This window comes from Quercus robur, chromosome 2 (genome assembly GCF_932294415.1).
Source record: "Quercus robur chromosome 2, dhQueRobu3.1, whole genome shotgun sequence".
Classification (NCBI taxonomy): Eukaryota; Viridiplantae; Streptophyta; class Magnoliopsida; order Fagales; family Fagaceae; genus Quercus; species Quercus robur.
In genome coordinates, this window is record NC_065535.1 from 19,315,655 (window position 1) to 19,330,121 (window position 14,467).

At 32.6% G+C, this 14,467-nt stretch overlaps 1 protein-coding gene across 1 annotated transcript; it reads left to right on the forward strand.

Annotated features, from left to right (window-relative positions):
* Positions 1–508: 508 nt before the first annotated feature.
* Positions 509–7,359, forward strand: LOC126712782 (eukaryotic translation initiation factor 3 subunit B-like). Its single transcript, XM_050412242.1, has 11 exons — positions 509–784; positions 1,186–1,435; positions 2,389–2,535; positions 4,465–4,593; positions 4,858–4,986; positions 5,080–5,163; positions 5,250–5,374; positions 5,491–5,683; positions 5,812–6,344; positions 6,529–6,637; positions 6,750–7,359. Exons 1-11 carry the CDS (start codon positions 663–665, stop codon positions 7,083–7,085), a joined length of 2,157 nt encoding a protein of 718 aa, XP_050268199.1. The 5' UTR covers positions 509–662; the 3' UTR covers positions 7,086–7,359.
* The last annotated feature ends 7,108 nt before the right edge of the window (positions 7,360–14,467 follow it).

Genomic DNA, 14,467 nt, shown 5'->3' on the forward strand with positions numbered 1-14,467 from the left:
TTAGTGACACACATAAAGGCAAAAAAATCAGTGGCATACACAGTTCATATTTTCACACCTGTAGTCTTGTACACACTATGGGAAATGTTAAAATGAAAGAATAGTAATGAATTTATGGGTTAAATTATAAAAGTTTTTTTGAATTTGGTAAAATAATCTCCTTGTCTATGCCTAAAGAATAGTCTAAATTATAAAATAGATCCACTGCTGCAGCATGTGTGTAAATAAAATAGATAAAATAACTTTTTATAGTGCCAATTAACTAAATTTTTAGTTCTACTGTTGTGGATACTCTTATATACTACTATTTTAAAATTCTATGATAAGATTATAGAAGGAGTCCGAAAGTGGATCGGATCCAAGCTTTATAGATGAGGCTCAGACATCGCTTATAATTTATCTCATGTTGATCAAGGCCCAACTTTTAAACCACAAAAAATCCGGGCCCAGTTTTCTACTATTGGGTTTTTCCGTAATTCACCGCCTCAACTGAACTCATTATCTTCTTCTAAGTTCTAACCAAAAACCCTAGAAACTCTTTCTCTCGCATTACACACTCTCTCTCTCTTCTCACTAGAATCCACAATATTTCTCACACAGCTCCAATTTCTGGCGCTCTCAACGGAGTTTGAGAGAGCCTAAATAGAACAAGAAACGCAAACATGGCGGACGTGATGGTGATGAAAGAGATCGAGGCCACGGCGGCAAACCTCGGAATCGATCTCGACAAACTCGACCTCGACTCCATTCGCCTCCCTCCCGGCGAAGACTTCGGCATCGTAAGGTAACGATTTCAAAACCAAACCAAAAAAAAAAAAAAAAAAAGAAGCTAACTGAGAATATTTCGCCTTCTGTTTGTTTCCCGAGAAAACCTAATGCTCTGTTTGGTTCATGGTACCTAAAGTTCCACTTTGTTTAATGTTGTATATTTTGGATATAGCATGTTAATAGAGTGAGGAGTATATTTTTAATTGAATTCGCTATTTGAGAATTTGAGGAAATTTACCAATTTGAGCTTATTTGAACTATTAGTTCAATTGATGTGCTGAGAAAATTGTTAAAGATTTAAAGCCTGATTTTTCTTTTTTTTACTCAATTTATTTTTGTCAATTACATGTGGTTTTTTGTTCCAGTTGATGATGTATGATTGTTTTGATTCTGATTACTGATTGCAATGTCTTGTAGTGATGATGAAGATATTTATCAAGGGGATAATCTGGAGTTGAACACTGGGTTTGGCAATGTTATCATTGTTGATAATCTCCCTGTCGTTACTCGGGAAAAATTTGGGAAGCTTGAAACCGTTGTTCGTAAAATCTACAGTCAGATTGGTATGATCAAGGAGGATGGCCTTTGGATGCCCGTCGAATACGATCCCGAGTCTAAGTCTGAGAAAACCTTAGGCTATTGCTTTATTGAGTTTAATACTCCTCTGGTACTACTCTCTCTCTCTCTCTCTCTCTCTCTCTCTCTCTCTCTCTAGTCATTGCTGTGATTTAGAAAAAAGAATTCTTTGTTTGCTTAAAGGTCTTCCAAATATTTGTACTATTGTATTTAAGACAATGGGTTATCCTGTTATGTCTGCTAATAGTCTTGTAGCTTAGTGTTATAGTCTACTTTTGTTTACTAGGAGAACCAGGGTTCAAATCTCCCCTCCCCCATCAACCTTACCGATCCAACCTGACCCATTCTTGGGTTGAACCTGTTGAAAGTGCCTTAGTACTCATAGTTTCACTAATATATGTGTCCATCTACTCTAAACAATTGCGCACCCATGCAGGACTTTGTTTCAAAGAGATTACATATAACATATCTGGCAGTTCTTTATTTATATAGTTATTGGAAGTTTTTTTTATTTTTATTTTTTTATTTTTAAATGTTAAAGAGAATTGAACGATCCACATCACGGCCAAGGAATTAATGGGTGTAAAAATTGATCCATGATATTTAGATTTAATGGGTTATAGAATATCTGATTCAAATCTGAAAGTCTATGGATTGAATTTGACTGCCCGTAAACTTTGTGATCAATGTTTCACATTCCTACATCGTTAGACATTTTTGGGAATTTGCTTCATTGGTTATTAGGTTTATTTGTCCAATGCTGTGGCATTTGCTTCTTTTATTCTAAACTTTGCTTGTCCATTGTCCTGTGGAGGGACAAAAGATTGACTGAAAAATGAGTTGTGTACTGATAACCTTTGGATACTTATATACAAGGCAATTGGATTATTGGTTAAAGTTTCTATTTTATATTCCTGTCGCTAGTTTTTGTTACTGTTTAGGAAAACATTTTTAAGCCCTTGCTAGGGGTATAATGTTTTGTCAAGCAGTGTGGTTTAATTCATTTACTTTTATTTGGTTAATTTTTTTTAATCACTATTGTAGGAAGCTGAGCTTGCAAAGGAGAAGACAAATGGGTACAAGTTGGACAAGGCTCACATTTTTGCGGTGAACATGTTTGATGATTTTGATAGGTTCATGAAAGTTCCAGATGAGTGGGCCCCTCCTGAATTTAAGCCATATACTCCAGGGGTAATTTCTTCTCTCAGTTTGCTTCATGTTTTCTGTCATTGTCCTTAAAATATACTTGAAATGTTATTATGAGCTGCTTACTATTCCCTTTAAAATTTACTACCCTTAAAAGCCATGATTTGAATTTTCACCATTCGCTATTTATATGGGGGTAATTTAGCTCTCTGCTCCTTTTCTTTTGGTATCTTTCCACTATTCTCTTATGCCATGATCTTTTTATTACAAATATTACTTATCATATAAGAGCAAAAATATTTCATGCATTTTGAGTTTTCTGAAATTATCATTTTTATGATTTTTAACCATATATAGATTGTCCATTTTAAATTTAGTCATTGTATTTGTGTAAACATGTGTGAAATTATTTATTTTCTTATCATCTTTTGCATGGTGGCTTATGAAATTCATTTTATAGATTTCTGCTTTACTGAATTGGTATGTTGTGGAGATTTTTTTTCCCCAGCTTAGTCACTTTGGTAAATTCAGCATTAGATTTCTTTTAAGTGTTTTGATATTTCATTAACTTGTTTATTAGAAATATGTCAGCCTGTCAAATGTAGTGTTTATTTGGGTTTTAGTTTTTCTTTTAGCCTTAGCTATATATTTTATTAAAAAGAGGATTTGACTATTTTACAAAATGTAATGCATAGGTGAATTGATGGTTTTACTCTCTAGTTTGTTGAAAAAATTCTACACAAGATGACAATTAATAAAAGGTGCTTTTTCAATTCTCTGCTTTTCCATCCTTCTTACCTTAACACATATAAGGAAAAGTGATGATTTATTTTTTCCTGTATTTTCTACATCATTCTCACCTTTCCTTTTCTCTCGTTTCCATCCTTTATACTAAACAATGCTGAAAGTACATATCAAACACCACCCTTGATATCACCTTTTGGACCCGAAAAACATAAAGGCAAAGGACAATAATTCCTTGCAAAGGAGCAATGGGCAACAGATGATCAACACATTCACCACTATGTTCACACATGCAACATCAATCTACTAGGGTGACATGTTCAATATGGTTTTTCTGAAGTTATGACTCTATATGCATAACAGAAAAAAGAACAACAAAAGCCAACTTTTTAGCTTTTAATTAAATACTCTTTCATGGAAACTGCCCCTAGGTCCTCTTAAAGATTCATAGAAAGAGTGGACAGTGAATTTACCATTATGGTTTAGGTTCCAATCTAGATTGATCATTCACACTGCTCTCTAGACACTGCAAATTTTTTAATTTTTTTATTTTTATTTTTTTTTTCTGACAGGTAATCAAAGATTTATCTCATAAAAAGGACATCATGTTCACGATGGTGAACATGAAGAACTTAAAAGGCTTGAATAAGCATGAGATTCTGTTAGATGATTCCCCCATCCTCCTGAGAATCCAAATTAGAATAACATAGAAGTTCTTTGTCCTTGGCTATCAAAAGCAATATATTTTTTTAAGTAATAAGTTACACACCTCATATCAAGCCAAAACTGTATTGTGTATTTAAATTTCCATTTTATCACTAGTATTTTTGATGCAACTGGAGAAAATTTGTGAATATTGTAAAGTTCTTTGGTGTAATGTTTTATTTTATTTTTTCAATGGTGAAAGAAAAAATGTTATAGCTTGTTTAATGCTAAAGAACCTTTTTCTATAAATTATCTAGCATTTTGTTTGTAGCTCATATTTCTACAACTAATATAAATTAGATCTTATATAAATTAAAATATATTAAAAATGCGTGAAGGTGCCTTCTTTGCCCATTTTAAAATGTAATGTGTGCGGTTTTAGAATTCTTCATTGTTGGCCAAGTAGATGGTTTATGTTGTCTTCAAATTGCCTGCAAACAAACTCCCTCTCTATCTGCAGTACTTATTTATTTATTTTCCCTTTAAAATTTCTATCATGTTAAATATGCTGTTGTTTCATTGCAGGAAAATCTTCAACAATGGCTGACTGATGAAAAAGCTCGTGATCAGTTTGTGATTCGTGCTGGTTCAGATACTGAGGTTTTATGGAATGATGCAAGGCATCTGAAGCCTGAGCCAGTTTATAAGCGTGCTGTGAGTGGAATGTATTTCTGATTGTCCAGATACTATCACATAAGACTGTTAATTATGCGTTGTTCGGAGTCTCTCTCTCGCTCTCTCTATACTATCACATAGTTTGATACTAAAGCCTAGTGTCACATGCTTCTACTTCGATGTTTAATGAACTTCTGCTCACTGCTGCAACATAATAATTGACGTTAATAAATTGACCAATTTATACCTTTTTTATTATATAAATATCACTTTGATGAATGGTCCTACTTGTTTTCTTTACAGTTCTGGACCGAAAGTTTTGTGCAGTGGTCCCCATTGGGGACTTACTTGGCAACAGTTCACAGGCAAGGTGCCGCTGTTTGGGGTGGTGCCAGCACCTTTAATCGCCTTATGCGTTATGCTCATCCTCAGGTTTATTTATTTATTTATTTTAAATTTTTTTTTTCAGTTTCAAATTGGTACCATTTATCCTTGATATTAATTTAATTGATGTATCAACTGCAGGTTAAACTGATTGATTTTTCCCCTGGTGAGAAATATTTAGTGACCTATAGCAGCCATGAACCAAGTAATCCTCGTGATGCGAATGTGAGTTTTTCTACTTTGTCAGTTATTACTTAAAACTGTAAATTAATTGGGCCCAGAACCATTGATAATGTGAATTTATATTTTAGAGGGTTGTGATAAATATTTTTGATGTGAGAACTGGAAAAGTGATGAGAGATTTCAAGGGAAGTGCTGATGACTTTGCTATTGGAGGAACTGGTGGTGTTACAGGGGTGTCATGGCCTGTTTTCAGGTGAGTTTCTTTGCTTTTAATCTGCATAAACCTGGTGATAGCTCTTGCTCCCCTTTCCACATATTACTATTTTCAATATTTTTCATTAATCTAATGGATTAATATTATTTTTCCAGATGGGCAGGAGGTAAAGAGGACAAATATTTTGCTAGAATTGGGAAAAATATTATTTCTGTCTATGAAACAGAGACCTTTTCACTTATTGACAAGAAATCCCTGAAGGTAGAAAATGTAGTGGATTTCAGTTGGTCACCTACAGATCCAATTCTTGCACTCTTTGTTCCTGAATTGGGGGACCATCCTGCTAGGGTGAGCACTGTATTTTTTAATATGGATATGTTTTATTTATTTATTTATTTTTATTCACAAGTTGTGCTCTCTCTCTCTAATTTCCTTATTAAGGTAAATTAATGTTACTTCATTCAATTAATTCTCAGGTGAGTCTAATGCAAATCCCAAGTAAAGATGAGTTAAGGCAGAAGAATCTTTTCAGTGTTAGTGATTGCAAAATGTACTGGCAAAGCAATGGGGATTATCTCGCTGTTAAGGTCGATCGCTATACAAAAACGAAAAAAAGCACATACACAGGCTTTGAGCTTTTCCGTATAAGAGAGCGAGATATTCCCATTGAGGTTTTTGAGCTTGAGAATAAGAATGACAAGATTATTGCCTTCGCTTGGGAGCCAAAGGGCCACAGGTTTGCCGTTATCCATGGTGATAACCCAAGACCTGATATAAGTTTCTACTCAATGCGCTCTGCAAACAATACAGAGAAGGTTAAAAAGCTCATTACTCTGAAAGGGAAGCAGGCAAATGCTCTTTTCTGGTCACCTACTGGGCGCTTCATTATACTCGCAGGATTAAAGGGTTTCAATGGACAGCTGGAGTTTTACAATGTTGATGAGCTTGAAACCATGGCAACAGCTGAGCATTTTATGGCAACAGATATTGAATGGGATCCAACCGGAAGGTAATTTTGAGAATCTTCTTGGTCATGTCAATATTAGGGGAGTTTTGTTGGGATTTATTCAATTTAAAATGCACTGCACAAAACTGCTATATTTATTTCATGGATAGAATATACCTGCACTGAATTAGCTTTTTTCTTTTACTTATTATCTTGGTTGTCATATTTGGCCTTTTTGCATCTATAGGTATGTTGCAACTGCAGTGACTTCCGTACATGAGATGGAAAATGGTTTCAACATATGGTCCTTCAATGGCAAGCTACTTTATAGGATCCTGAAGGATCATTTCTTTCAGGTAATCTCACTAATGTTTCTTGGTTTAAATTTTGTCTTGTATACGCACTAAGTTTTCTCTATTACATGTGAAATTATTTGCTGTATACTTGTTCTCATACTGTTTGTGACAGTACTTGTGGCGCCCAAGACCACCATCATTCTTGAGTCCTGAGAAAGAGGAAGAGATAGCAAAGAACTTAAAGAAGTACAGTAAGAAGTACGAGGCAGAGGACCAGGACGTATCAATGCTATTGAGTGAGCAAGATCGTGAGAAGCGGAAGATGTTGAAGGATGAATGGGAGAAGTGGGTCAATGAGTGGAAGCATTTGCACGAAGTAGAAAAACTTGAGAGGGAGAAACTCAGGGATGGAGAAGCCAGCGATGAAGAGGAAGAGTACGAGGCAAAAGAAGTTGAAGTTGAGGAGATATTGGATGTTTCAGAGGAGGTCCTTTCGTTTGAGGACTGATATCAGTGATGATTTTTGAGAGCTTTTAGATCCCTATATTTAGAGCACTACTCACCAACAGCGCTCTTCCAGATGAAGAGCGTTTGGACTAATATTTTGAGGTTTTCTTCTTCTTCTTCTTCTTCTTTTTTTTTTTTTTTTTTTTTTTTTTTTTTTTTTTCAACCCCTTGAATTTTTCATAGCGCCATCTGGTGAGCGAATGTTATGTTTCTTTGTAATTTTGTTTTTTTTAATATAATTATTGACTACAGTTTTGTTAGTCTGAACAGCATAATCTGGCTTGTGCACTAGGCAAATTACCCCTTTTCACTATAAATTGTCACATCGATTACACTTGACCCCCTAAAGTATTGAAACTCACAATTGACCCCCACAAATTTTAAAAAATATATTATAGTTAACCTTCTGTTGTCTCTGTTTTGTTATTAAATTTAACAAAATTTAGTATAGAAATACTAATTTACCTCCTAAATGTCTATTTGGAGAGAGTTCAATTGATATTCAATGTTAAATTCTATTAGCTTAGCACCAAAACAAATAGTAGGGGGTTACGTTTTGATAGTTCAGAGGTTGAGTATCATCAAGATGATAGTTTAAGGTGGAAAAGTGTAATTTATTTTACTTTATTTTGTTTTGGGAATTTTGACTTGTACAAGAGTAATACTATAGACAAACTATTTTACTACATTTTTACAAACCGTTGATGTGCCTTTAGCATTTTTCAAATAGTTATTGTAAATAAAAATATGATATTAGTGATAGGTCCATATTAGAACTAGTAAGAATTTGTCACATTAGCCGTTTGTAGTAAGAATTTGTCACATCAGCAATTTGTAAAAATGTTGTAAAATAGTTTGTTCGTAGCATTACTCTAATGTACAATTGACAGCAACAATGGTTGAAAGGTAGGCTTGGGATGTATTTGAAGAAAAATTTCACCTTCCAACCCTGTCTAAATATAAAGCGTGGGGACTGGGGATGGATGGGGAGAAAATTGAAAAATTGGGCAATAAAGATTGAAATTCCTTTCTTGGAGGCACCATCATTGTCTTCTGTAATGGCTGATGTTTTGATTTTGGATTTGGTGCAATTGCACCACGCAATTACCATTTGATTGTAAGATGTAAAAGACAGTTTACTATTTGATTGTGAGATGAAATAGCTAAGATACAGCTATTTTACAATTCACAATCAAATAGTAATTGGATGATAATTACTAAAACTATCTTTTTCAATTACAATAGCCATTGTACCATGCAATTACCATTTGATTGTGAGATGTAAAAGCTAAGATATAACTATCTTTTACAATTCACAGTCAAATGGTAATTGCATGGTGTAATAGCTAAGATATAAATTTGTTTCGAATGTTTCAATGTATACTAGGCTATGGGTTTAATCTCTTCTCTAGTTAGTGTAATTGATTGAGGGTACGTGGTATACAAAGTTTCCTTGTTATATTTTGGTGGTATTAAAGGTTCCTTATGTTTTGGTAGGAAATTTAATGAGAATAAAGTTTTTAGACAAGTTTTATTGTAATTTCTAAGGACGCTATTTAATGAAATTTAGGTTATTTGTCCCTAGATTTTAACGAATGATTTTAATTCTTAAAGTTTAAATTGATCATTATTAATTACTTAGTTGATGTAGTCTAACAAAACATTTTATGTCATCACTTTATTAGATTGTAGATATTAAAAGTGATCACCATGGTTTTAAAAACCATACTAGAATGATTGGTCGGATTGGGTTAATTGGGGGGAATCAGTCACTAGTTTGGGATTAAACCACCACCCCCCCCCCCCCATAGGCCGGTTTGTAGACCTTTTCATTATTGGTCGGATTTGCTTTATCCCCCCAACTCCCATATTTTTCCCTTAATGATGATTGAAACACCAATTTGTGTGGTTTAAATAGTTGGTTTGTAGACCTTCTAATTATTGGTTAGATTTGTTTTATCCCCCGACTCTTATATTTTTTTTTCCCGTAATGATGATCGAAACACCAATTTGTCTCACATGTTGACTTTGATTTGTTTGCCACCATTGCTATACTATTTTAGATACTCAAATCTTGCCCCCACAGTAATAATATATTTTGGCCTAAAATTTATATATAAATTAAGAAACAGATTTAACAAGTATTACAAAAATGAAGAATAATTAATAAACAAAACAAAATAATAAGTATTTATGAATGATTTTATTATGCATGGTTTAATTTGTTTATTAATTATTTTATTTAAAAAAAAAATGAAATCGTTAGAGATGAATAAAATAATTTAAAATAAATGACAAAATTTTAGAACTTTTCGGAATATAATTTTAATCAAAATGATAATATAAAATCTTTTAAACTTAAACTTTCAAAATCTTTCGTTTAAAACTTTTGTCACGAATTCATGCTCACGTGACAACTGCTTTAAATAAAATTTATTCATACTAATACTATAACGTCTAAATGAAATTATGAAAGTTTAAATGAAACTGTGAACTATAAAGTTTAAATAAAACTATACGAGCATATATATACCAAAAAATAAATAAAAACTATATGAAATTATAAGGTTGAAATAAAACTTATTCAAAACTATAAGGCTTAAATGAAAATTATTTAATAAAAAATAGTTGGACTGTTGTGCATTTTAATTACCTCAACTGTAAAGTCGTTTATTTTTGAATTAAGAATTTGGTTTAGAATCTTACATATACCTAAAACAATCTATCTCTATTATGAAGTGGTCGTCATAAATTTCAAAAATCCTATTGTGTACATAGAGATCATGAAGCAGATGTCATCATAATAATGAACAAATTTGCTCGAAAATACTTTATGGTATGTTACATGGAGATTGGAGGATACTTCATCCTTTTATATTTTAGACTATGTGAATAAGAAGATAAGTTTTAAATAGGTTAATGGACATAAAATAATGGACCAGGGAATTAATTTTCATTATAATTAGTAATTGTTTATTGTCATATTTGATTTTTTTTTTTTTGGTATGATAAAAAAAGTCACTGTTTTGTTCTTTAATGAGGATAAATGAGATTTTTCTTTATTGTTTTCCCTAATTTTTTTTGATACTGTACCCTAATAATTTAAAGGAAAATTATTGATGAGAAAGAAATTGAAAAGAAAAAAAAAAATGATAAAGCATTGATGATCCCCTCAGTAAAGTTCAGGAAAAGGTATCCCAAATCTAATGTGAAATGAGGGCTCTTATAATTTCTCCTACATCAGCGGATTAAATAAATGATAAGACTAATCCTTGGTGAGAATGGGCTTCCTTTTGAGACAACTAGAAGATACAGCAGAATCTGGAAGACCTAATAATATGAACATAAAAAAGAATGTAAAGGTGATGGGCAGTGGACTCCACCATCATTGGTACTAAAGCTAGACCAAAGAGTGTGAACAAAAAGAAAAATCTGAAGCTGATGTAGTCCATCATTAACATCAAGCAAAAGAAAAATAACGAAAATTGCAAGCTGCCATGAAAGCAATATTTTGGTCTCATACACACTTGGAAATAAAAAAACAAAAAAAAAATCTTGCCAATTTTAAGGGATGTATGGTTATCTAACCCGCTATCAATTGATTTTATTTGATCTTTGAAAGATTTGCCGAAAACGCGTTGTTTCATTTTACAAATTACACAAAAAATTATTCACTCCTATAGTAAGAGTCCTCGTTCTCTCATAACAAATGTGGGCTCATGTATACAACTTATTATAGAATCCACACTTACACACTCATGTGAGAGGAAAGAGTACTCCTAATAATTTCAACCGCATTACCTAATTGGAATGGTGTGGTTCTTATGCATTAAAACTTGGGAGAGTTCTTAGGTATTGGGACTTGGGAAAATTAACTTTGTCAATTGGTTGTAATGAAAGTATGAAACCAAAGATACACATAACTCTTTTTCTATTATTTATTTTTTCTGGGTCACTCTTTCTAAATAAGTGGGAAATTGAAAAAGAGATGGGAATGGGACATGGAAGAAGAAATTGGTCCCTTAATTGAAAAAAAAAGGTAAAAATTGTTGACAGTGTTCGATGATATTAATAATAGATAACCTATCAAAAATCTCTCTCTCTCTCTCTCACACACACACATATTTTGGGACATATTCCATCTTTTTTCCACCACTAACTAGAAGTGGATTCTGGCCTACCGCCCAAGAAGATTCCAATCACAATTGATAATCCATCTCTTCCCTTCTTTCTCTCTCTGTCTCTTCTCAAGAATCCAGCTATTGTATGCCCACAAGTAACGTGTATTATGGCCCACGACCAAAGAAGGTTGTAAGCATAATGAGAACTCTGAATTAGTGCTTGTAAGGGCCACTAGATCTCCACTTGAGTCTTGATCATTAATTGGTGGCCATCGATAAAAATTTCCATACCTCCATGACAATGATGTCTTGACCTGAGTCCATCTTTTTATTGGAAAATGCACAGATCTTGAATTTACAATATTTCCACCCCACGTTTATGAGAGGGAATACATCATTTGAATTAGACATCACTTACTTTTTTAACTTTGAATATTCATGAAATAATTCTGATACCTAATTCAAGTACTTTGGTAAGTGATAAAGTGAACTTAGATGATAATATCAATTAAGTTGTTGCATTTGGAAGATATTTCTGGAGATAGTGATTCAACATTAGTTTAGACATGAAACAACAATATTAGAGAATCAATTTAGTTTTATGTTTAGGTGATTCAATATGAAAGCTATTTTCTTACTTAGGTGTCTAATGAAAAAAGTATAGAAAAGCCAACAAAGATCTCCATCTGATTATTATTTCCAGAGAAGGCACATATGATACGATACCTACAGAAGTGTTGTGATGGGTTTTAGAAACAAGAGGAGTTTATATAAAGTATATTAAGTTGATTAAAAATATGTATAATTGAATTATAATTAGTATGAGAACAAGTGGAGACAACACAAGCAAATTTGCTATCACTATAAATTTACATAAAAGATCAATATTAAATCCATATCACTTTGCACTGGTGTGGTGATCATGGTTAAGCACACTATATCAATTCAAGATGTAGACCATTGGTTATATATAGATGATATAGTTCTAGCATATGAAAATAGATGTGGAGCTGATGTCATGTAAGAAATTTGAAGAGATGGATTTTAAAGACTTTCAGCAAAGTAGAATTAAAACAAAGTACAGGAAATGTACTTTAGTAAAAGTAGAAACAAAGATGAAGGGGTTGTAAGATTTGATGGTTAAGAAATACCATAGAGTGAGAGTTTTCAATATCTTGGATTAATAATTATAAGGATGGAGAGATTAAAAATGTTGTGAATTAGAGGGCAAAAGCAAAATAGATGAAGTTGAGAAGAGTATCGATAGTATTGAGTGATTGTTGAATACCTACAAAGTTAAATGAAAATTTTTATCTATAAGACTACTATAAGAGTTCTAGCTATACCCTATGGTATTGAATGTTGGACTGTTAAGAAGTAACATGTTCATAAAATGTGTAGTTGAAATGTGAATATTAAGATGTTTAAGTGGAAATAATACAAGACAAGATAGAATTCGAAATGAGAAAATTTGCTTAAAGATAGGTGTGACCCTTATTTATGGAAAGATGAGGGAGAGCTGCTTGAGATGATTTGATCATGTATGTATGAGAGCAATTAATTTACCAATGAGAAGGAGTGAGTTGATTTAAATTAAGAGAACAAAAAAAAAAGGGGAAAAAAATAGAGAAAGATCTAAAATAACATTAATAAAATGGAGAAAAAAAAAAAAAAAAAAAAAACATGTAGCTAGCCTTGATTTGTCTATTGATGATACATAGTTGACCCCAACATTTTGAGACTTGTAGTTACTTTAAGTACTGTGGGTTATTTAAAGTCTTTTATAGTTGAATAAGAGATATGAGGTTAAATATTTCTTAACATTAAAAACTAATTGGTGTCCTAAGAGTAGATGCCATAGGTAAAAAAAAAGAAAAAAAAAGAAAAAGCTGTTTCGTGGGTTACATAGTAAGTTGCTTAGTGATAATGTAAATTTAGCCTATATCCAATCCAAGTAACATTTTTATGCCCAACACTATTTTGTGAGCACGGGGTAAGAGATTAATTAAGAGGGGGAGAGAGTGGTTTTTTTTTTTTTTTTTTTTTTTTTTTTTTTTTTGAGAAACTGTAAGAGTGGTAAGATTAGATCTAGGTTGGTCCGATGTGGAAGTTTGGTTTCATTAGTGGATGGGCCAAAGTGGTCACCGAGTACATAATGTTTTATACAATAGGTAGACTTTAAGTTACCGACAGTGTTCTGCAATGGAAGTGGTGGCCCCCATTAATCTAAGATTGAGCTTTCCAGTCTAAGTTCTGGTGGAGGACTTGGAAATCAAACTTTTGGGCTAAAGTTCATATGCATAGATTGGCGGTATGGGTGAACAATTCTTTACTTTTCTAATAAAGTTTTTATTGAGACAATATTTAATAAAGTTTAAGTCTATGGATTTGGGTCAACTAGTGTTACTGTTTTTCTTCTCTCTCTCTATATATTTGTAGAAACTTGTTTTGGTATTTGATATATGGAGATGCCAAAGAAAATGGATATTAATTTAGTGTTGTCAGTAAAAAAGGGTATAACATGTCTAGAAATGAATTGGAAATTGGATCAAATTTAAAGCGATTTGATCCTCATTCTATGTAAGGAAGTTGGGATTTCAAACATACGAATTGAACTAGATTATAATTCAAGCGTACGCACAGGAATTTTTATTTTTATTTTATTTTTATCGATAATCAAATTTGGTGGCACAAAATTCTATGTTGACAGACAATCTGTTTTAAAAAGAAATTAAAGTAATGAAATTGTTAGTTTATTAATTGAGATTTTTATAAAATAATCAAAATACTTGTATGCTTTATGATAGGCCAAGAATGTATTGACTTTTTATGGTAAATTAACCAATTAATTAGGCAAGTGAATTAATTAAGTCAATTAACATGCAATACGCGTGATAGCACAAACAAATCTCCAAATAACTAAATGCAGCGGAAAATAAATTTGACATGGTGATTTGTTTACGAATGGAGAAAATTTCCAAGGCAAAAACCCCACCGAATGAATTTAAGATCACCACTCCCGAGAATCTACTATTATCAAAATAAGCGGTTACAAGTAAAGGAATCCCAGTACCTTATACCAACTTACAGTTGAACCCTTACCCCAATACATAATTGGACTTGTAATGTAGTAACAATCTCTCCTTTCAATGCACGGCTCCAAATACGTGACTAAACAATCGATGCACGGATCCCAGTACGTGACTGATACACCAACTTGAGAAGGATGTTGGCTGCAAAGTTCTTCAATTCATCCAGACAA

Bases quoted from the DNA above. Each gene is read 5' to 3' on its own strand.
- LOC126712782 (XM_050412242.1), top strand. From the start codon at position 663: ATGGCGGACGTGATGGTGATGAAAGAGATCGAGGCCACGGCGGCAAAC. The intron at 785-1,185 runs GTAACGATTTCA...AATGTCTTGTAG, and splicing joins GAAGACTTCGGCATCGTAAG to TGATGATGAAGATATTTATC. The intron at 4,594-4,857 runs GTGAGTGGAATG...TTTTCTTTACAG, and splicing joins AGCCAGTTTATAAGCGTGCT to TTCTGGACCGAAAGTTTTGT.